Below are 24,927 nucleotides of genomic sequence, written 5' to 3'. Positions count from 1 at the left end.
TATATATGACTTTCTCAGAAAACTCAACTCATTTCAACTCTGGATAAATATAGATACAAATAGAGATAAAAAATTATATGTAACTCAAAGGGAAACTGTAAGATTAAGTTGAGATAAAACATGCAAACAAGTAAGCCAAATGCCAGGCATGTATCACGGCATTTGATCAGTGTTAGTAATTGTTAAAATTTGACAAAAGCCACACTCCTCAGAATTACACTGAGACCTCGAGTTTGTCCTTCATGCCCCTCAGCTTTACTGCTGGCTGCAGCCCTCATCCTCGGACTCTGCCAAGTCAACTGTAAGGCAATGAAAGTTCTTTCTTCTCCTGCTGTAAAAATGCTACCACATCTTCAGTACCTTGCCTTGGATCCTTCTTGTGCTGGCCAACTCCTGCTTGCTCTTCAAGGCTCTAAGATCCATCTCTTCCCTGGGACACCTTTCTTAACCCACATTCCCATATGGATTGTGAGCCTGTACTATATATTTAATGTGTCAAACAAAAATGTATTCATTTTGCAGCTATCAAAGAAATAGCCAATGAGGTAAAAGCTGTATTTCAAGCTTTATGTAACTACATAACAGGGTTCATTCATCCTTGCCTGAAAGGTCAACAGTAACAGCTATCTGTAAAAAAAAAAAAAAAAAAAAAAAATTCTAAAATCTTCTGAAAGCAGTAAAATCAACATTGATTTATATAAGGAAATCAAATCACTCCAAAAATGAAAGACGGTGCTATTCCAAACTTCTCTAGAGCAGGCATGGTGATTTTTTATTTTTTAAAAAGTTATCAACACTATAGGCAGATCGACAGACAGCAGCATAGCAGGGGCTCTGAAGGGAAATCAGGCCAATGAGGGTGGAGTGGGGTCCCCTCTTATGGGTCTCTGAGGAAAGGGAAGGTTTTACAGTAAGATTCCACAGTAAGCAGCAGGGGAAAGGGATGCAGAAGATAATATGTGACCACCTTTTAATGTGCTTGTGCCTGCACACTCTGTTCCCCAAGGGAGAAACCCAAGCACCTGGAAGTCTGCTGACTTGAGATTCATAAACAGTGCTCTCGATGGCTTGGCTGCCAGGATCTGTGAGTCTGGGAAGGGGGAAAGGGCTGCAGCAGATAGATATGTGGAACAAGCAGAAGTCTGGTCTGGAATCTAACAGAAATGACCTCCCTAAAATATGTGCACTAAAGGGAAAAATTCCCTGCAGGTTTTTGATTCGCTAATTTAAATCTCAACCCACAACACTAGGGCAATGTGTTGGGGCAGAGGAAAGCAAAGTATATGGTGTGGAATCAGTGTCTCATCTCCTTTGAGACTATAGCCAACACCAAAGCTTTAATTCCCCCGGATCCTATCAGGCTGGCTTTCCTTATCTTTGTAGCTCAGGCAGATATACCTGTGGCCCATGACACTCAGCAAAATGAATGGCTTTCTCCTTTCCAGCTCCAAAGAGCAGCAGACATCATGAGCACACAGGGAGGAGAGTATCCTCAGAACACACTTGTCTGAGCTATACAACTAGAATAAAGTCAGGATGATAACACTGGAAGCGAAAGGTTAAGGACAGCTAGCATCTGACATCAATAGATGCAAGAAAATGTGCGTTTGTGTGTGCATGTGTGTGTGCATGCATGTGTGTGTTCATGTATGTGTGCATGAGTGTGTGTGTGTGGAGAGGGAGTTCTCATGTACACATACCATGGATTTTGTCCCAAAGCTATGCTGGCAAACATCATATTTCAAGGACCAGAGCGCATCCTCTCAGCCACTCTTTGAATTAGCAGAACACAACAGGGACAAGAACAACCTAAGGGGGGGTTTCTATTCTATTTATAGACAAAATTGAATGTTTGCAGTTGGGTGATGACCTAGTGACTGCAATTCAAAATCCCTGAATGGATGTACAAATAGGTAAATGATTCAAATCCAAGAAAGCCCCAAGCAACATGATACAACAATCCTAGGCTCTTACAGCCAATTCCAACCAGCTTCACCAGAGACCCAGCCTTCCACTGAGTCAAAAACTTGGAAAACCCTGTTTACATTTTATCTCCTCTATGTCTGTGTGAACTAGAAAGAAAAAAGATAATATTTTTGGAGATAAAAAAGTCTATGAATATAAGAAACAAAAATCACCTAAGGAGAACAAATTTAAGCAGTCAAAATGTTAATTTTCTGCCTTTTGATGCAGATAGAACCTAGTTTTGGGGTGCATCCTTCCTCAGAACAGTGTGTCAGCAGGCTCGTGGAAGCTCTTTAAATTCCAAGAACCATTAAAGAGAATAGAAATATAAATGTATTCTTCTATTTTACTGGCAGAATATAAGAGAGGAACCTGCTGAGGCCTGCTGTTCTTCCTTAGAGCCAGCCTCTAAAACCTCTGCCTGAGGTGCCTCTTTCTAGGCCCTCACACAACCCAGTTTCTACATGAGAAGTTTTATATATCATCCTTTGGGCTAAAGTATCTGACAACATTATATACAGAAGGCTTGAACACTTGTGGATTATTACACTAATCTAAGATGTTGAGTACATTTTTCTCATTTACTTTTAAATTCTAGCTCAGAGGGCACCGAACAAATAAACAGAGAACATGATTCTTCCATGTAAAATTGTTGTGGTCGTTACTTCTCAGCACACCATAACCTGCCAAGTCGATAAATGTACAGGACAATATCCCAATTTGTAAATGTCCCTTGTATACCTCACCAGCCAGTCTGGAGTCCAAACAGCAATCACTGAATTCTTGAATGGATCAGGTGATGTTCTAGGCTGGAAGATGCACAACTGTCTTGAAGAAGTAGAATATGTGCATGTGTAACATTTTCCAGTTAGAGGAGGAAGTGAAAAGATTTTCTACCTGTCCAGTAAGTTTAAAATGCAAATCGTTAAGCAGACAAGTTGACCGTGATGAACGCCACTATCTCTTAATGTAATTGCCCAAAGTAAGTAAAAAAAAAAAAAAAAAAAAAAACCTGACTTAGGTATCGTTCTTTGAATGCAGAGGTGGAACCATACATGTGGGTATATTTTGCTTGAAGATTTGTACTCCAGGGAAGACCTGCTACAGGGAAGGGGGGAGGCTTAGGGAGAGTGTGGTGCGAAGAAAGCCATGGATTGAACAAGAGGGCTCTGAAGCAGGAATCCCTTTGTACACATTATGTGCCATGGCAAAAGGGCTTGTCTTTCCTATTCCTGTGTCAGTCACCTGCGATGCCCACAGGCAACTCAGGGAAGGGGCTGAAAACACTCAGGTTTCTCCTGCAGGTTGGTAGTATTAGAAACAACTCTCCTTTAGCAGAGAAGGATCAACTGCAGAAGATTTCAGGAGTCCCAGCAGGGTATGAGGAATGAATTGCAGCGGGAAGAAGGGATCTGGAGAGACCACCAGGAAGTCCAAAGCTGAGATCCTGTGGACATGGGCACTTTAGTACCACTTTGAACATCACTGGAGAGCTGACATTAGAATTTCCAATGTTTGCCACGCAAATTCCAAATCTGATGCCATATTGTAAATTCCTCGAGGGAAAAATGATGCCATGGTTATCTTTTCGTTTCTGCCACTCCTTGCAACGTGCTGTGGATTTGGCGTTTTCTCAGCATATGTAGCGGAACAGAATGGAGTGAGACAGAAAGAAATAAGAATGGTTTGCAAAAGTGATTGAAGTTCTCAGAAGCATGTAAGGCTCAATATTTACCACACCCCTTAAGTGTGTGAAGTGCAACCCCACTTATGCATGGCAGCATCATACTGAACTACAAAGAGCTACCATAGGATCTAATCACCCCACATCAAAGATCTTAGCCATTCCACAGTGTGAAAGCATCAAGAAAAAAGCGAACACCTGGGGCTGTGGAGGAGAGATTAAAAGGAACTGGAATAAGCCGCCAGAACTCAGTACACTGCTCACCACACACACACATACACAGACATACAAACACACAGATATATATATATATATACACAGACACACACAAAAAAACACACATACACACAGACGCATATATATACATGCCATAGGCATACACCTATGCACACAGACACACAGACATAAACATATACACACATATATGCACACAGACACAAACAGACACACATACATACACACTCAGATACACACACATACACACACACATACACACACACTTGTTTAGCACATTGTTAATTAGCATTCTAAGAATGAGACGGAACTATAGTTTATTCGAGAGGAAGGAAGCACAACTTCCTAATTCCAGCACAATTACTAGTGAACATTAATTACTAAAGCATTAGTTACATCACTTGTACGCCCTTAGCATTAATAAAGACTGTCTATGGGAATAACTTCCCTTCAAAAGAAATTCAAAGTTGAAGATTTTCGAAACGTAGCTTTTGAAATCACGTGGAAAAAGCTCATTTCACACAGGCTACTTCGCTGGCTCTAGGAAATCTGACCTCCTCTCCCATCTCCACAGACTGTTAGCTGTAGGAACAACAGCCGGCATCCGCGGTGAGCTCAGTTACACCAAGCACACTGCCCATGAACTAGCATTGTAATGTCGGGGTGCCATCATGGCCAATCCAATGGACAGATGAGAAAACGGTATGCCACAGAAGACTGCCATTGTTCCCAAGGCTTTACTCTAAAGAGTTGCTGTCTGCTCCGAGCTTACTACACATTCCAGCACCACGTGCACTTCTTCCCCATGAAGTCTGAGTTATAGAGGTCTTGTGTGATGACATTACACCAGCGCAGTAATGTGCTAGCGGATAGCTCTCTGCCACCTTCTGATACCCGCACTTCCATTTCTCTCTGCACACAGCAGCCCCTCCAATCCCATTTTATTTCTCTACTTTGGCTGGAATGAAACTGACTTAACCCTCAACCTTAGACGTGCAGGAGCCCGTCCATGCAGAACCTAGTTAGTATATTCCATACGAAGACTCATCCAGGGAGATTAAATAAGCAGCCACCACTCTCAAAGCAAACTGAATTGTTACCTTCTTTTTTTCCTTATTTTCCTCTCCTCTCCCTTCACTCCACACAGCATGGCATTTGCTCTGAAATACACAGGTCTACATGACCTTTCTGTCATCATCATCATCATCATCATATGTCTAAAAAAAGGAGCCCAATACACCCCTCCAACCACTGGTGAAGTTAAGGAACTTGAAAACCATAGCAATAAAAATTCAGCAATCAGAGAACTCACGCTGGTGGTGAAGACCAGGGAGAACTGGTGGGCTCACCAATCCTGCAACTACCCAGACCCAGAACTAGGGTTATGAGTTGGTCCACCCCAACATCCACCCCATCTGTGACATTCTGGAGCACGTGAAGGAGACAGTCCTTCAAGACCTAAAGCTGCAGTATCTCCACAATACAGAACAACAGCCGGATTACCAGGAGGAGACCCAGAGAGGGCCCAGCATTGACAGTGTAGCAGACACTAGAAACCTCAAACCAGACCAATGACTCTTTGCAATGAACCCTTACAAGTAGAAATGGATAAAAGGGTTCACCGCGTGACTCACTGTGTCACGCGGCAGCTTCCATGACAAGATGTTTCCCCCTTTTTTTCTTACTTTCTTTCCTTTTTTTTTCTTCTTCTTTAATTAAATTTTATTTGGGGGAAGAGGTTGCCAAGGGCAGAAGGAAGATAAGAAGGGACAGGAAATGAATGGGACCAAGATGCATAATGTGAAAGCCACAAAGAATAAACGAAAAGAAAGTTTTTAAAAATTCAAGCAGTCAAAACAAGCTCTTTGGAGTTTCCATCAATTCCCCCTTTGCTCGCTTTTGCTGCAATTGAACCTATTTTTGTTACAGGTAAGTCTGAAATGGACTAGTACTGGCTTTTTTTTCTATATGCCACTCCCCCAAAAGCTATTTCTCTGGTATTTTACAGCACTAGACTATGTCAGGTAATATTCTTTGACTCTGGCCTGGGGCCTGTGCGCACTTACTCTCCGGTCCCTTTATGGAGAACGGTTTTATAGATTTGGTACAGAATGAAAAAGTTTGTTTCTCAGAAATGGTAGTCATAAGAGAACAGGTCACCAGATGGTGACAGCTCTTCAGCAAAGCAGATCTTTGCTGGTTGGAAGGTGATCAGTCAGCCTGCGACAAAAGTATCTGGTGGACTAATGATAGATAGTGAACCTGGTTTGGAGTTCAGAACAGACTCATCTATGACTTAGAACAATGTAACCGAAACAAGAAAATACTCAAAAAGCATTTTACAGCACCTCCTTCCTCAGCATGTATAGTGTTCTTTAGATCTACGAATACATTTCTACGTTCCCGTTGGGTTTGGATATATTTACAGATGGTTTCCAAGCATGTTTTGAAGAGGAAAAAAAAAAAATCCTTACCACTGTATTAGCATTTCTCATCATTTCTCTGAACAAAATGCCTGGCAGAAACAACTAAAAGAGTGATAGGCTCGTCTCGTGCTTCCAAAAACTCCACCCATTATGCTGGGAAGCAGGGAGAGCAAAGCCGTTTGTGTCAGGGCGACCAGGGAGCAGAGAGATGCTGGCACTCCCTGGGCTTTCTCCTTTCCCTTTTTATTTCTGGAATAGTGCCCCCCACACACTCGGGTTTATTCTTTCCTTCCTAGTAAACTGTTCCTAAAAATGGCCTTGCAGGGCCTCCTATAGGATGTGTCACTCCTATAGGTGGTTCTGAAGTAAGCTGACAATGAGCATTACCAATTACAGTCTTCACGGAATTCCTGCCAGAATCCATCTTCCCTTCGGGTACCAGGCCTGGACCTGGGCTTTTGCAATCTGTCCTCACATCCTCAGCTTCTGTGCTTTGGTCAGGCGATGATGAGCCTTGTCGGACTTTCCCCAGCTTTCTGTCATTCAGCTGCCTCTCATGGATTAATCACGTGATGAGTGACAGGAACAGGTTTGCCAGCCCTCGGACATCTCAGTCTTCCTGAGGAGAAAAGACACCTGGCAGAGGGGCTCACTGCTGGAGACTATACTAAGTCTGTCCTCCCTCATTCTTGTTCTGCATGTTATCAGGGAAGGTGGTGTCAAAGGCTTCGGGCATTTATGATCAGACTTCACAGGCACACTTTCACATCTTGTAAAGCAAATGGGAGGAGTCTAGCATTTGTCCATATAAAACTTATCTAAGTCATACCCCAAATCACCTGCCAAAGCAGAGGCGATTGTTTCTCTGTGGTTTCTTAGGACAACTATTGAAGTCCAGAGCCTTTCATTTTCCCACCTTCTGTCTTTCTCCTGGGCCCGCGTGTCCTTTTACTCAGAGGCCCATTCCACATATTTGGTGGTGCTGGGAGTCGAGTCCAGGGCCATATGCCACACTGGGTCAGTGCAGTACTAGGTGTCTACATCTTCAGTTGAAGTCAGCATGTTGTAAGCAAGAGAAACATAGAGAGAGAATCTGAGGTTCTTTCTGCCGTGGAAGCTTTGTTTTTGTTTGTTTGTTTGTTTGTTTTGTAGAATAGTGGCTAGGGTTGTGTTTCAATCACATATATCCTCCATGCCAATCTGTAGGACAGAAATGGAAGCAATTGTGTGTCAAAAGAAAAGGCAGATAAAGAAGGAAGGAAGGAAGGAAGGAAGGAAGGAAGGAAGGAAGGAAGGAAGGAAGGAAGGAAAGAAAAAAGGAAAGAAAGAAAGAAAGAAAGAAAGAAAGAAAGAAAGAAAGAAAGAAAGGAAGGAAGGAAGGAAGGAAGGAAGGAAGGGCGGGCAGGTCTATGGGTGGTAACACTGTCCCAGACAACAGAATGTGGGAAGCTGTGGCAGGCTCCCCTCACCTCAGATCCCTGGCCTCAGATTAGCAACAATTAGCGCAAGTTCATTCCTAGAACTTTCTGTTCGTCTCAGTCATTTTCCACAGTGTTCATCTTAAGTGATTTCTAAGTTGGTGTGATGAAATCTAAATGTAAAAGCCTCTCTGGAAAATTCAAGATTGGCTACAGTATAGAGAAACCTTAAATGGAGAAAAGTGCCCAAATTTCCAACCAGATAAAATAGCCTGCAGGATAGAACAGCATGCTGCTCAGCCAAAGCGATTTCTCCAGGAAATGGCAAGAATCCTTTTCAGAACTCATTTTCTTGGGTTGCTTTCTGGAACTGTGAAGAAGCCAAACCGGAAGCCTCACGCCGTTGTGCTAAGATCCTCCATATGCTGTGATGTCGGCTTGACCTTCTCTGTTTCCGCTGAGTCCACGTGTTCTCTTTAATTGGATAACAAACCACTCACAGGCCCATTCCACCTCCTTGCCCCGCATCAATTGCTATGTCTGCCTATTTTACCTCGTGGGTTTTCTCCCATCCATCTTTATTCCCGCGACACTAGCCTGCGGCTTCCTAGCCTCTCACCCAGATGGCCAGCATCTCCTAACTGACCCTGCTCTGTTGTGTCCTTCAGATCTTCCCTCTGGACAGTCACCAGTGTGCCGTGTCTGTGTTAGTTACACGCCTCAGTGCTCTCACGGAATACGGACACAAGTAGCCTGAGAAAGGAAGGGTAAAGGTGGGATAGCAGTTTAAGGGTGCGCTATCATGATGGGAAAGCGGAAATGGCAAGAGCAGCCCGTGGTTGTTGGAGGAAAAAGCAGGAGGCAGCCGGCCACACTGAGCTCACAGTCGGGAAATAGACAGAAATGGGGCGCTGTCTCTTGCTTTCTCCCTTTTTCCTGTTTATTTGATCCAGGACCTCAATCCATGGGATGCTGCCCATGTTCAGGATCGGAACACCCCCCCCCCTCCATTAAATTTCTCGGCAAACATCCTCACAGACTCACTAAGAGGTATATCTCCTGGGTGATCCTAAACCCAGCCAAGTTACAGTGAACATTAATCCAAAGCAGAAGTTGAATATGCTGTTTCCCCTATCAGCATTCATGTAGGCTACATAGCATGACCTTGTCTCAAAAACATAAATAAAGAAAGAACAACAAAAAAGGTTTGCCAGTGACCCTTGATCACACGTTTTCTGGGATTCATAGACCTTAACTTGACTTGCCTGCTAGTCATAAACCTGGGACAAATGGCTAACCGGGTACAAACTACCATATTAAAGTTGACGCTGGCCAGCATCCCTCAGTCCCTACAGAGTATGCCTGGCTGATATGACCCATCTCCTACTTAAAACTTCTCCATCCCAGAGACTGAGATGCCCTTCTCCTGTGGCTCTTCCCTATATAATCCAGCCATTTTGATCATTTGACCCTTTTTTCCATTTGGCCTTTTGGTCTCTTTGCTTCCTGTGCTCCTGGCTCCTGGCTCTCCCCTCTCTCTTCCCTCCCTTCCATGGCCCAGTTCAGTCTGCTGGTCATGTCCACTCTGGACTCTTCCAGATGTCTATTATTCTGCCTGTTTTCTCCCTTATAGCTATAATAAAAACCTCAACCCTTAAGGATCAGTCATGTCTTTTTTTTTTCATTTACTACGTAAGCATCTACAATTCCCTCTTATCTTTATGTAGAATTTTGTGTGGCTATACTTATATACAAGGAAGGATTTTCCACAAAAGAAGAACTTTAAGTCCCAAGTAAATGGAAGCAGCCCTGTAACTTGCAGCAAAGACCCTGGGCATCTTACTTCCTCTGAGCCTGTGGGCTCCCCTGTAGGCTGAGGTTCTCGTGATAGCTCAGGACACCAACATCAACGCCCCAACAAGCGGAGGAAGAAGCTCTGTGGTCCTTCATCAGCCACGTGGCATCTCAATTCGTCCACATACCTGTGGAACCCAGCAACGGGAATCCCACCGATTGAAGGATGGAGGCACAGACACCACCTCTCACCTCTCAAAGGGAAGAAGGGTTAGGCATCTGGGAACATGTGTTTCACAGCTGCACAGAATCGGGGAGAGGGCGGAGGTAGAGACAGTAGAGCAACCATGCCCTCTTCCTTTTCTGCCCTACTGAGTTAAAACCTTTTCAGACAGACTTGACCCGGGGGGAGGGGGCAACATGATGAGGCTTCTATCCAGGAGCTTTAAAACTTGCCGGCTTTATGCCTTTAATCGCAGCACTCAAGAGACAGAAGCAAACGGATCTCTGTGAGTTCAAGGCCAGCCTGGTCTACAGAGTGAGTTCCAGTCAGGACTGCACAGAGAAACCCTGTCTCAAAACAGAAAATAAATAAATGCATAGGCTTTGTGCCTAACAACCTGTTTCTACATTTCATTTTCTTTGTGTTCCATTTGGTTTTCCTTTCTCTGCTTTTGTAGTTGTTCCTGTCGAGACAGAATCTCCATATGTAGCCTAGCCTGTCCTCAACATCTCAATCCTCCTGACTCAGTTTCCTGAGTGCTGAAAAGAAGCATGAACTACCACACCTAGCCTTCGGGTTTGTTCTTAAGGAATTAAGGCCATTAAGCAGATATATCGCTTGAATGTACAGAACACTGAAGAGTCGATAAGAGGTATTAGGAATATAAGCCACATTTAGTCAATTCCAGCATGATACAAAATGCCATCAAATGAAGGAAAAATTTCTTTCAAGTCGCAATCAGCACCAGAGAGAAAAAGCATGTTTTGCATTGCTCGCTAAGATAAAGGGGCAACGTTTTCATAAGAAGGAACTGTCAGATGTTTATTAAATAAATGAAGCATAAAACAAGCTTTCCTGTCGTTCACCCATGCTTAGAGTTTAATAACTAGCATTTATCCCGTGAATGGAGAGTTATATTTGTATCCAAGAAGAAAGGCTCCCCCATTCTGCACCGGGGATTTTTAGCTTCTGAAAAGTCTCCAATTACCGCGGAAATAAGTAATTTGCTCTGCCATTTCACACCATTACTGTGCTCCTTTTGATGTCAGTGTAGGTGGGAGTGCGAAGAATTTAGACCGGGCAACCAGAACACAATGGAGGAAGGGCCTCTCGATGGTGGAGGGAGCGGGTAAGGGAGTGCCGGACCCTGGCAGATTAGAAAGAGACTCAATACAGAAGCTGCAAGGCGCTCGGCATTCTCCGCCTTGCTGCAACGACCTGAGGGAGCCCTCCACATCAAATATGGGCTTCAGGCGGGGATGAGCATCAAGCTAAAGACAAGCGACAAGTGACGTAGGAGACAGTAGAGCTCTGCACAGCCCTTTCCTGCCTTGACAACAGCTTAAACTGAAAAAAAAAAAAAAAAAAAAAAAAAAAGTAGCTGAGGGACATAGCATCTTGTCTACCTAGAAGAATAAAACTAAGAAAGCATTTAGTACATTTCTCTATTCTCATCCTGTGCCCACAAAGATGCCGTGAGTATAGCCTTTTGATTTAAGGAGTTTTCCATTTCATCAAAGGCCACACAACCAAAGACATGGAGACAGGAGCTTCTGAGCACTTCAGAAACAACAGCTTGACAGCAACATCAAGCCAAGGCCATCAGACTGTGCTCGTTGATCTAATGCACTATATAAATTGCACATGATTTTTTTTCTATCAATACTTTATACATGCTCACGGGAGCTTCTAGTATTTTAAATATGAAGTAGATAGCAAAAAGCATATGGAATTTTCTAAAGGTTGTAAAATCATACCAAAGCATGTATTTGTTTGTGTGTGATAAGAGCAAACTGATAAATCATGATACACCAGAGTGAAAATATGCACCATGATTTATGTTTTAGTTTTCGTCATCATTTTATCCAAAGAGCCAGATTGTTTTAACTCTGTCAACTGTTTTAGATGACCAGTTGGCCCTCCTCTCCTACTAATGTATCTAACACATTGTTTGCATTTGTAAATCTGGGAAGGCAGGACCCCTCCCCCTCTTTAGAAGAAAAGCCTTCAGTTTTTGTCTTAAGTAGCTCTGCATTTCAGTTCTGCACGGCAACATACCCCAGGATATGAGTAGAGACAACTTTAAAAACAATCCTGGCCCAGTGAGATGGCTCAGTGAATAAAAATCTTTGCCACCAAACTTGAAAATTGAAGTTCAATCTTCAGAACCAACATGGTGGAAAGAGAAAACCAATTTCCCCAAATAGTCCAATGACCTCCGCACATGCACCACTGAGTACATGTACACACAGGCATAGATACAGCAAGTACATACAGAAAATAAAATAAGACTATCGTTTATACTTTAGAAATGAATCAGCTAATTGAAGTGCTATCTTTAACAATGTGTATCATTACTCACTGGTTGCGTAATACAAATGCTAATACATCCTTAAGTGCTTGAATCTCTAAGTAAGTTCTGCCATGTACTTTCTGTGCATGCAGGACAACTCATCCCAGAAACCAGTGGCTTCAAGTCACTGTTTTTGGTCCACAATTTCATGGGTCATAAATTAGACACAATTCAATTTTCACGTTGGTTTCTCTTAAGTAGCATGATTGAGTCCTACTTTGTTAGCAATTAATTCATCTGTCCAGCCATAAAAAGTTCAGCTTCCTGGGAGACCAAACCATCAGTATTAATCCAAATAGGAAGAATGGTCAGTGTGTGCCTGTGGGCATGAATTTGACACTGGTCGTCTTCTACCTTGGGTGGAACTGGACAAACAAAAGTAGTCTTGAAAATCTCCCATTTGTGGCCACTGGTGCTGATTGTCATCGGGGCCATTTGCCTTTGACAGTGCGGTTTAAGTTTCATCATAGGGTCACAGGCTCTATAATTAGTAAAAAGGAACAGTCCCCAGAGCATATGCTTCTTGTACCACATTTGTTAATATTGGAAAGCCAAGTTACCTGGACGAGCAAGTCAGGATGAGAATGCACCAAACAAAGCATGGATAAGGAAGCCAGGATTCAGTGGGGCTGTTATTGCTACCATCTACCATCAGGTTCTATCAAATAAAAGATACGAAAACCCTGTGGTGTTCATCTTGTTAATGGGATCGCTTCTGAAGTCCATCCTGTGCTTGAGAAAACAAAGAATCCATCATTCCTAGGATACAATACAAATGACTAATAGGGAAAAAAAATAAAAGAAAAAAAAAAGAAAATTCTTGTCTGGAAAACAGAAGAGGTATAAAGAAAGAAAAGGTGTGTGTGTGTGTGTGTGTGTGTGTGTGTGTGTGTGTGTGTGTGTTTGTAACATGAATGGGGCCTGCTTGTTGTTGGGGTTTTTGTCCCACCTGGTACCCCACAACTGTTTAGCCCCAAAGAAAATCACACATAGGTCTCCATAAATTATAAGCTGATTGGCCCATTAGCTCTAACCTCTCACTGGCTAACTCTCACATCTTGATTAACCCATTTTTCTCAGTACCTTTTTTCAGTGGGGCAGATCACATCCTGCTGCTTCAGTGGTCTAGGCAGGAGTGGGAGGAATCAACTCCCTCCTTCCCAGAATTCTCCTGTTCTCCTTGCATCATTTCTACTTCCTGTCTGGTTTTCCCGCCTATACTTCCTGCCTGGCCAATCAGCGTTTATTTATAACATGATTGACAGAATACAGACAATTCTCCTGTGTCATGTGTGTGTGTGGTATATGTGTGATGTAAATGGCCATCTGGGCATCTCTCCTAGAGGTAGAAGAAAGAAGTATCATGATGCTAAACTTAAACTCCATCACTTACACTGTTCTTCCCAATACCTCACTATCCAGGCTGTTTCCCCCTGATGCAGCCATTGAAACTGTTCAGTGAACCACAGATTTCAGTGATTGTCATTACATTTTTCCTCTGTTTCTACATCTTGGCTTTCTAATCTCTCTCTCTGTCTCTCTCTCTCTCTCTGTCTCTCTCTCTCTCTCTCTCTCTCTCTCTCTCTCTCTCTCTCTCTCTCCTCAGACTTATTTCCCTCTTTACCCCTGGAGTTATCATCTCCTTGCATAATATAAGGGTAACAATATTCTTCTGTCCTCATTTTACTATTTTATTTCACTATACAAAGTTAAATTACTCAAAATAGCTTTAAATAGTCTTCTCAAATCTTAATTTAAGACATGACTTATCACTTAAAAGTCCTTTTTGCATTTTAAATATCATTTGGTCCACAACTGAATTCTTGTTGAAATAATAATGGCTTTCTTAATTGCAAGAGTTCTGAGTCATGGACCAACTAAAAATATCTGTGTGTCTGAAAATCATGTGGGCTGCCTTTCTGTTGGTCGACTTGGCTTGATTAAGTCCTGAGGGAAGCTGTGTCGCTTCAGTTCTGATCAAATTCACACTGCAGCTCATGTGTCCAGAAATGTCACTGTATCCACTGAAATGAAAGAGAGCCGAGAGCCAGTTCATTTCCTGAGGGGCCGAACGGACATTTCCTGCACATTACTGCGCCTGAATTCTAAACGTTAGCATGTTTCAAAACATTTTTCTCCTGCATAGATTTCTCAGTATCTTGTACGCTTTCATTTCTCTAACCCAGAAGGTTATGTGGCATGTGCTGAAATCTGAAATCATGCTTTACATGCCTGAAAATTTGAGAACTGAGGTTAAAAAAAAAAGGACCCCGAGAAAGCATGTTTCAATTAAAACGTCACCATTTTTTCTGAATATATGAAGTAAAGAATCAAGCCATGAAATAGAGATTGATTGATAGATAGATAGATAGATAGATAGATAGATAGATAGATAGATAGATAGATAGTTTGGCACCTTCTCATAGAGACATGGCATTCAGAATATGTCCTAGTTTAGAAGGGACAGCCAGCCGCGTGCTGTCAAACGTGCATCTACAAGCAAGACACAGAGTTTGTCACTGCTGCCAAGGAAAGAATGGTCCCAGGAAACGTTTACATGATGGCCTCAACAATTTAAAAGCGAACCAAATTTGGAGCATTAAAAAAAAATACTGTAGAAACAGGAAGCTATCTAGCCATATGTAAAAGGGAAAGCATATTTATTACATGCCTCAATAAAGTTGGTAGGGAATAGACAATTGACTTCCATTAAGTATGCAGAATGGTCACATATTTCTATGGCCTGAAAATAAGGACTCCTCCTGGCCACTTAATTTTAGACGTCATCCCAGGGACGACACATGTTTTTAGTTGCAAAGCCCAGGGACTGACTTGGGACACTGTGAACAGTGCTCATAAGCAGCAGTCATGTGCCACGCGGACACAGAGCCACAAGCCATGCCTACAGTGTGTTCACGTTCCCAGGGAAACAAAACGGAAAGGAGGCTCCGAAGAAATCAGGCAGGAAGCAGACAGGTTGGTGAGAAACTGTGAGGAATGGGACTAGCAGGGAGTTCTGAGGGACCAGTTTTTACTTAAAATAAAAACAGAGCAGAAGAACATGCAGAAAATAGTTTAGTGCAGGAGCACTAACTTCTTTTCTGAGGAAGAAGACGATATGGCACACGGAACTCTTTACTGTTCAATGAAGCAGGAGGTCCCTACCTTAGTTCTTTTGCTTTGGTGCAACATTGCCCAGAATCAACAACTTTGGATCTGAAGTTCAATTCACAGTCTCAGGCCTACAGACTTTTCTCTGGGACTATTTAAAGCCAACAAAAAAACAAAAGTGGTGCTCCTAACATTATTTCTGTGTTGTTTGTTTAGGTGTGTGTATTTCATGTGTTGTTCATGTATGTGCATACTGTTCATGATGGAATTTTACTATTGAAACATCTTCAAAGTATAATTACTTCAGAATACGAGCATTACAATGTGGGGTGTCACAGCACGTAGAGAAATGTATAGCAGTATAGAAACTGGAGAAAGAAGGAGAAAGCTGTTTACAAAGGCTTCAGTTCATCAAAAGAAGACAAATGAAAGACATAGAAACACACTTGATACAAACAGAAAAAATGGGAGATAATAGGTTTAAATGTAACCACATCAATCATGGTTTTTTAAGCATCTAAATGACCCAATTGAAAAGCAAGGTGCGTATATGTGCCACTTGTAAGAAACTCACTTTTTCAGGGAAACAGAAAAGAAGGGGTCTCATGGAGGCCAGGCTGACCTAAACCCATTACATAGCTGAGGAAGAGCGTGAACTGATCCTTCTGCCTCCACCTCCCAAGTGCTGTGACTGGAGATGGCACTGAGAACCCAGCCCCAGACTTCATGCATGCTACACCTCCACCCAAGCTACAAAGCTACATTAACAACTCAGAAACCTACGTTATGCATGAATACACAAATGGTTAGAAGGTTAAAAGACAGAAAAGGTTATAAATACTAGAGTTGGAGAACACAAGGAAACCAGAATGATTATAATAATGACCCAGAATAGATGATAGAGCAAATAACATCGCCAGAAATAATAAAAGCCATTTCCTAGGTATAATGAGGCAATTCATCAAAAGCACAAAAAGTCTAAATATTTCTGCACTATTAACAAAGCTACAAAAACGTGGCATAAGAAAACTGATAGAACACCAAGAACAAATAAATATAGAATTGCCCTCATAAATTTCAATACTCTCGATAATTGATGGCTCCATTTGAATTTAATTTATAAATGGATTAACCTAAAATATACTATTCAAATTGTTGATAAGATCATTTTTGAACAAGATTTTTGTGCTCGGAACAAAACTATTTATAATTAAATAATTAATTTCAGAATCATTTTTCCCAATATCTCTAAAATTCGAAACTGCTAGGGACATATAACCCAGCAAAGGTCACAGCTATAGCCGTGTGGTCACTGGGAATTTGCACCCAGTAAATGCTACAACTTGATTTGCTCCAACTGCAATGTTACATCCACTTTGAAATGTTGTGTGCAGAAAATAGGGAAGGAACAGAATGGATTAATGACACCTGATTGTAAAAATGCTATTTCTAAGAGAACACAAATCTTGCATGAGATTCTGTAGGCTCCCCACCTCAACACTTTCCTGGGGACAATAGATAAACCACTCTTCCAGATCTTTGATCTTACCAATCATGTAAAACCTACACCCTCAGAAATATTTTCCTTGGGCTAGAGAAAAGGGTCAACAGTTCAGAGCCCTTATTACTCTTTCAGAGGACCAGAGTTCAATTCCCAGAATCCTATCAACAGGCTCAGTACCACCTGTAATTCCAGTACCATGGAGTCTGACCCCTCTTCTGGACACCCCCAAGCTCCAGCACTCACGTGTATATACCCATACGTAGAACGCACACGTAATCAACATTCTGTCTTAAAATCTTATTTTACCCTATATTCTTTTTCATTGCCTCTAAATAGGACATTACTATAGGTAGACAGATGCCCAGTGAATAAAAGCATGTCAGAGATTACATTTTCACTACCGTTCTGTCCAACAGGAAAAGATCTCTCTCGACTTAAGAAAAAGCCATAAGACTGAGTAATATTTCCCAATGTATCAGTCACTTATATTAATGTATTTCTCTGTGACAAAAAGCAGGTGGCCAAGTGTGATTCTGAAGGACCTTTGCTGTGTGAAAACCTGGATTGCAAAGTTTAATATTCACACAGATTCTTTCCCCATCTCCACTTCAATAGGAAATGCAGTAGAAATTCTACATTTGCTTAGAGAAAACCATGCTGAAAAAGAACACACCTTGACCATTAAATCAGATTCTCCATTTCAAAACAAAATCCTACTGTCTTCGGTGTTCATAATCCCTTAAATATTGTCTATCTTGTGTCTCCCAGGTCTCCTGTTATGGCTGGAGGTCTCTTCGCAGTGGATCGAAAGTGGTTTTGGGAACTAGGTGGCTACGACCCAGGCTTAGAGATCTGGGGAGGCGAGCAGTATGAAATCTCTTTTAAGGTAAGACAGCCAGACTGTCCTAACTACATATTCACAGACAGTTCTGAGAGAGGGCGTCGTTTGGCTTTGCAATCTGTGTTGTTAGTTGGAGCTACTCCTCCCAAGGGAACTTATGGAAGAGAAGCAACTTCCTCCCAATGTTATAGTGAGTCACAGCCATGCTCTGGGAAAAAAGAAACCATTCAACTCCTGTTTATAGGTGAACAGCTCTTCCCACCTACCTCTGCTGCTCTTCTGGCAAAGGGATTTATCCTGGAGTGCTTGCAGTCTAACAGGCAGAAGAGTAAAGCTGAAGAAGGGAGAGAGAAATCAAGGTTTTGCTTTTCATGTTCAAACAAGAGGGAGTAACTCAGATTTTGTTCTCAACCAGTTATTTCAAAATTCCAGGAACTGAAAACGAATTTAATTTTAAAATATCAACGACAAATTGAAGGCCATTGTTAAATTTTATTTTGAGACAGGGTCTTGAGCCTAGTCAGCCTGAAACTATATAAGCCAGTCTGAAATTATATAACCTCAAACCTACAGTAATCTGCCCACCCAGCCTTTGTCTTAACCCTTGTTTGTATAGAAGCAAAGGCTGACATTGCCGTATGGAGATGTGTAACCTAAGCCAGTCCTGGTGACTACTTCCATTACAAAGTCAGTTGCTAGTTCACGGCCCTAGAGAAGCTAAGGAACAAGGTGAACCCTAAGAAAAACATACATAGATCCACGTGGGAAGGGAAAATAGACAGATCGCCTGACAAAATTAAGAGCACGGAGGTGAGGGGAGTAGGGAGGGCGGAAAGGGAAGATGAGGGGAGAAGTGGAGGGGGGAGGAGAACCTGAGAGAATGGATAGTTGAGATAGAAGAAGGACAGAGATGAAAAATATAAATATATATAATAAAATATATATAATATATATAAAATATATTTAAAAAACAAAGTCTAACCAGTGTTCCTTGCAAAAAGAAGTATACCCTGAATCTAATGAAAGACAAACATAAGAACCCAGCTACAATATTCAGACTTAAGAGTGATTTTGATGAGATTATAACACTAAGTATTAATAGAACATTATGCTTTTCCTCAAGGAGTCAGAGAACAAATATTCTCAAAAGAAGCAGAGACGCCATTGTAGGCTTTGGGACACCTAGAATTTTTCCTCCCACCTTTACAAACCATTTACTAAATTGGTATATTTTTACCCATTCAAACATATAATTTTGCATCTAAGATTATTGTTTGCGCTGTTTCAAGCCTTTGGATTTGCCAGTGTCTTTGGGCAGTCACTGTACGTCTCTGTTGTTGTAGAACAATTAGTGGAGAACTAACAATTCACAGCAGCATGGCTACATTTTTAGTGCTACAAGCCAAATGCTGAATGAATATTTTGTATTAGCTGATTCTAAAAAGTAATCTTAGAAGGGGTCATGTTATTCCATTGTCTTTGGAATGACAAGGAAGAAATTGACGCGTGCAGATTTTCTTCGATTAGCTTTCTTTAGGTTTTTTGTTTACTTGTTTATGTTTGGGGGTTTTGTTTGTTTGCTTGTTTGTTTTGAGATTTTATTGATTCTTTGTGGATTTCACAATCATGCATTCTGATCCCATGCATCTCCTTGTCACTCATATCCTTGCAACCTCCCCTAAAACAAAACCAAATTTAAAAGAAAAAAAAAAAAAAGGAGAAGGCTCTTGTCACAGATGCTGTAGTGTGGCCCGTTGAGTCACACCTGTCCCTTTAGACCATTCCTCTCTACTTGCAAGTGTCCATTGCCAGGAGTCATATAGGTCTGGTTCCAGGCCAGTTTCTGCTCCACCACTGATAATGGCTCTCACTGGCACTCTTCTTGGATATCATGCTGTTGTCCTGTATCATGGAGATCCTGCTGTTTGGGATCTGTAGGTTCGTCCCCTTCACGTGCTCCAACAATTCATAGATTCCATGGATGTTGGGGCGAACCAACTCATAGCCCTGGTTCTGGGCCTGGGTAGTAGCTGGGTTGGTCAGCCTGCCAGGTTTCCCTCATTATGACTACCCTGGTAAGCTCTTCAGCATTGCCTTGGCTAGCTCACCCAAAGCAACCTGAAGCAAGGAACAAGGCCAGTTCTCCCGCCATCAGATCCTCAGATCCAAGTCACCCACATATCCCACCAGGGCCAATTCTACTCTTTTGCCCAGGCAGGATGCAGATCCTGTTTTTCCTACTGCTGTACGGGACTATGGGGAGCCGGGTATCTCTTCTGCTCTCAAGCCCTTAGAGCTGGTTCACTGGCATCCCTGACAACAGGGTCAACTCTACTGTGTTGTCCAGGGCTGCAGGGCTTGCTCTTCTGAGAGCTGCAGCTGGTGAGGGGCAAGGCTAATTCTCTCACTCTGTGACCCCAGGGCCTGTTCTCCTGCCTGCTGGAGGGAGCAAGAGGCAGAGTGGGGAAGGATATCTTTCCCTCACCAACGCACTACATGGCAGACGAGGGGTTTCTTTATGTTTTAAAGATTAAATAGAGACTATGCTTTCAGGAAGCTATGATTTGGTAGAGATTAAATAATTATCCATTACCACTTAGGGATCAACAGGTCAGCTTCATTGATAAGACTGCCATGCAAAAAAAAGAAAGGAAGGAAGGAAGAAAGGAAGGAAGGAAGTAAAAAGAAAAAAGAAAAGAAAAGAAAAAGAAAGGAAAGAAAAGAAAAGAAAAGAAAAGAAAAGAAAAGAAAAGAAAAACAACGAAAATGACAATATGACAATACTTGGGGCGGTTTAAATGGGAATGACTCCAATTTGAATACTTGGTCCCCAGATGGAGGAATTAATTGGAAAGGACTGAGCAATCCAGCCTTGGGTTTCTTTTATTTGTTTGGTTGTTTGGTTGGTTGGTTGGTTGGCTGATTGGTTGGTTGTTTTTTTTTTTTTTTTTTTTTGGTTTTTTTGTTGTTTTTGTTGTTGTTGTTGTTGTTCTTTTTGGTTTTTGTTTGGTTCATTGGTGGCCTAGTTGGTTGGTTGGGTTTTTCTTTTTCAATTTATTTATTTATTTTACATCCCTACCTCAATTTCTCCTCCCTCCTCTCCTTCCATTCCTTCCCGTCTACCTCCCTTCCATCTCCCACCCACTCCTCCTTTGTTTCTGTTCAGAAAGGAGCAGGCCTCCCATGGATGTCAATAAAGCACGGCATATCAAGTTGAGATAGGACTGACCTCCTTCCTTTGTATTAAACCTAGACAAGGCATCCAGTATTTAGGAGTAGGTTCCAAAAGCCAGCCAAAGTGTTAGGGAGAAGACCTACTCCCGCTGCTAGGAATCCCACAAGAAGACCAAGCTACCTATATGTCAAATATATGTAAAGGGCCTAGGTCTGTCCCATACAGGTTCCTTAGGTGTCGGCCCACACTCTGGAGGTTCCTATGAGCCCAAGTTAGTTATTTCTGTGGGTTCTCTTATAATGTCCTTAACCCCCGGTCCCGACTCACACAATCCTACCTCCATTTATTCCACAGAATTCCCTACTCTCAGTCCAGTGCTTGGCTGTGGGTCTCTGTATCTGTTTCCATCAGTTACTAGATGAAGGCTCGCTGATGACAACTGGGGTAGTCACCAATCTGATTACAAAAGAAGGCCAGTTTAGGCTCTATAACCACTATTGCTAGGATTCTTAGCTGGGGTCATCCTTGTAGATTCCTTGGAGTTTCCCTTGCACCAAATTTTTACCTGAACCCAAAATACCTCTCATACCAGTACATCTCTTTCAGTACTCTCCATCCACTCCACAGCCGGATCCTTCCTGTTTCCATCCTATTCTACCCAGGAGATCTCTTCTCTCTCCCGTTCCAAGAGAAATGCGCCTCCTTGGGGCCTCCTTGTTACCCAGTCTCTCAGGGGGTTTTGGGGTATCTGGCCTTGCTGAAGAAGGTGTGTCAACTCACACCATTCCCAGTTGGCTCTCTGCCTTGTGCTTGTGGAGTAAATATAAACTTTCAGTTACAATTCCAGAGGCCCATCCGCCTGACTGATGCCATGCTCCACACCGTGACTCTCCGGAACTGTGAGCCCCAAATTAAATGCTTTCCTACATAAGTTACCTTGCTCATGGTGTTTCATCTCTGCAATAGAAAAGTAACGAAGATAACATCCGATCCTTATGCACCCACATCCTTAACTTCATTGTCAGTGTTGTAGCCTCGGAGTTCTCCCGTAGATGCAGTTGATGACCTGGAAGGCAGGTTAAAGAGCTGGATGCAGTGGTGTACATGGGCAAGCCCAGAATTCCTATGGTGAGATAGGAGGAGAAAACAAGAACATTACTTAGTCGTTGCAGTCCAGCTGGCCCGCAGTAAATACATAAATAAAGCATTTTAAGATAGAACACTATATTTGATCACCGTATTTATAAAAACATTATATTGATCTATTTGTTATTTTTACCAGACCTGAAAGAGTACATTTATTTTTTTTAGTTTAAGACATTTTTCCGATACTCTCTTAAGAGTTGAATGCTTAAAGTTTAAAATGTTGAGAGAATTTCTAATAAGAGATGTCCTTGGGTAATGGGCTGGCTGACAAGCAAAACTGCTATTGAGAAACTGAAGACTCTGTGGATGACACTGTTGCGTTCCAAATCACAAAGGTACCTTTTCAAGCAAGCATAAACTTGTGTCTCACTGCCATGTCACTTGTACCCATCACCTCTCTTCTGGGTGACCCAAGATTTTATTGCCCCATTTTCTATTTTTCAGTTGTCTGTCATTGAATAGGGTATAATTGGAATGCAGCCTTGTCGTCTTTGTCTAAAAACCATGGCAACCACATTGGGAATTCAGGATGGAGTTGCCCTAGTTTGTTTGGTTGGAATGATAGATGATAGATTCTCTCAGGACAGTTATGTCTTAGCAGGGCATCATTTCAGGCAGGTGTCTTTGTTCTTCTTGATCCTGTTTACTGACCTTGGGGTTCCTGTCCCTCCCTGTTAGTATTTATGAAGTAGGTAAACTTGATCAGGCTCTTGGGTAGAGTATGCATTGAAGCAAGAATCTGGGCAAAAGGAATCAGTCAAAGGCACTACATAAAATTAGCTCTAAGAGTCACAATAATAAAGAAAACATCAAACATCTGATTTTTTGGACACATCCCATAAACTGTGGCTAATCTTCAGTGCCCAGTACTGTAAGATCCAACTGATGAGCGCTTCAGATTTGTGAAGCAAGGGTGGATGGGTGGAGCTTGCTTGTGGCATTTAACACCTTAACACAGAGATCGCTCTAAGTTGCAACTTAAACATTAGCATTTAAAACATTTTTGCAAGTGGTCGTGATCAGATCCCTATGCTGCATGCTTGCTCTTCAAAAAAATTACTTCACAGACGTTTCTGACAATTGGCAAATGAAAATATTCCAGAAAATATTGTTTCATATGAAGAACTGAGTTTTCGGTCAGACATCTCCCTAAATACCTTTTGTTAACTTTTCTAAAACCGTGACTCTGGCAGATGAGATTTCATATCAGGACAGTGTAACTTTAGGGGTTCTCTGAGGAAGGAAGTGAGCTGCCTGCTTCACACTCAGCATCCACATCTTCCACATGTATCTGGACCCCTGTGAAGCTAAGACTCTTCGGCTGTCGGCTGTCTTTTAAATCATGCTAAGTCAGCCAGTTGCCAGGGAGATAATGAAGCATTTAGTCAGTCTGTTGACAAGCTATTGGTGAGCACCTTAGTCCCACTAGGCAAGGTTCCAGTTACTCAAGGTGTAGTTGCCACTGGACGTGATGGGGAGACAAAGGCAGGTGAGTGCTGTGGTGCAGAAGGTAGTCTGCATGTGTAAGTATCGTCCTCCAGCGATGCTCCCATCTTAGGGGTGCTTGCTCCCCTGGCCTCGCCACACTTAGTCCCTCTTCTGTTTTGTAGTTGCTGCTTCTCTCTTCCCAGTTCACTGTTCTGTAGTCTTTCTTAAAGGGGCAATAGGGAATCAACCCTTAAATAGGCCTGTGGGTTTTGTAAAACTGTGGTTTCTACTTCAGCATAGTAGAGAGAGAAAATGTTCCTGGGATTTTTATAAAAATAAATAAATAAATAAATGCATATAAATACTTCGGGTACATTCTATCACAAATAGTGATGAAGACACATCTGAGGGTTTTAAAGACAATATCCATCAATATCCCTTTAGTCTATTTCCCTTCCCAGCTTATGAAATCTCTCTACTCAACAACCTGGGCCCCAATACTTTTAACCATCCTTTTCTTCCTGTGGTGAGAATAACTACTATTTGGTCCCTTAACAAGAATAAGTAATGAGTTGGCACTTGGAGGTCACTGGATTTAATTCCTTATCCCCTGAACACTAGTGCAAGACTTAACAAAAGAAAAGAACATTCTCTACTTCATAATTGTTAAGACAAGTCATTATCTAGTTAATATCAAACAAGGATTCAAAATTGGGTTTGTTCATAAAATGATTAACCTATTTTCTCTTAGCTGAAAAAGTTTTTTTTTTTTTTGAAAAACTACAGGTCTTCCCATGTGCTATTTGTTAAATATGGGATTTGACCATTCTTCCAATGATTTAATGTAATGTAAAATTTTTATCGTTTTAAAAGTTAATGGCTATTCAATAAAGATTAAGTATAATTAATAAGACTATTAATAAGTTAATAAGGGCAGAACAATCAGTTTTTTTAATGAAAACAGCATCTCACAGCATTCTTCCCATACTCTGGGGCTCACTTTCTACCCTAACATGTGGCATGTACCTGTCATACCTGCTTCTCAGTTGCTTTCCATCACTGTGATAAAACACCATGACTAAACCCTGTCTCAAAAAAACAAAAACAAAAAAAAAACAAAAAAAAAAACCACCATGATCAAAGGCAACTTGGAGAGGAATGAATTTGTTTCACCTCACACTTCCAAATAACAGTCCCTCACTGAGGGAAACCGGGGCAGGAACCTGGAGGCAGGAACTGAAGCAGAGACCACAGAGGAATACTGCTCACTGACTTGCTCCTCCTGGCTTGTTCAATTTGTCTCCTTATACCACTCATGGCTCAGGGCTGTCTGTGTGAGCTGAGCTCTCCTCCATCGATTGGCAATCAAGAAAATGCCCCACAGCCTAACTCACAGGGAACCTGCTGGAGGTATTTTCTCAGTTGAAGGACCTCTTCCCATTTGACTCTAGCTTGTAACAAAAACAAAGAAAAAAACAAAAACAAAACAAAGCCCTAGCCAGGACCAGTATTCAGGAGGCTTAGATGGAAGAATTAAAAATTGTGAGCTCTAGACTAATCTGAGCAATGTTGTGAGAGCCCGATTTAAAGATAAATAAATAACCAAGTCCTGTGGCACATGCCTT

At 41.9% G+C, this 24,927-nt stretch overlaps 1 protein-coding gene across 1 annotated transcript in view; it reads left to right on the top strand.

The window, feature by feature from the left end:
• The window catches only part of Galntl6 (polypeptide N-acetylgalactosaminyltransferase like 6), a 1,029,419-nt gene that overhangs the window by 901,660 nt on the left and 102,832 nt on the right, over window positions 1-24,927 (top strand). The window contains exon 7 of the mRNA XM_050161819.1: window positions 17,481-17,598. Within this exon, the coding sequence (XP_050017776.1) occupies window positions 17,481-17,598 (118 nt within the window). The remainder of the gene's footprint in view (window positions 1-17,480; window positions 17,599-24,927) is intronic.

This window comes from Alexandromys fortis, unplaced genomic scaffold (genome assembly GCF_014885135.2).
Source record: "Alexandromys fortis isolate MF-2015 unplaced genomic scaffold, M_Fortis_MF-2015_v1.1 scaffold_137, whole genome shotgun sequence".
Taxonomy (NCBI): domain Eukaryota; kingdom Metazoa; phylum Chordata; class Mammalia; order Rodentia; family Cricetidae; genus Alexandromys; species Alexandromys fortis.
This window is presented reverse-complemented; position numbering and strand designations above follow the sequence as displayed.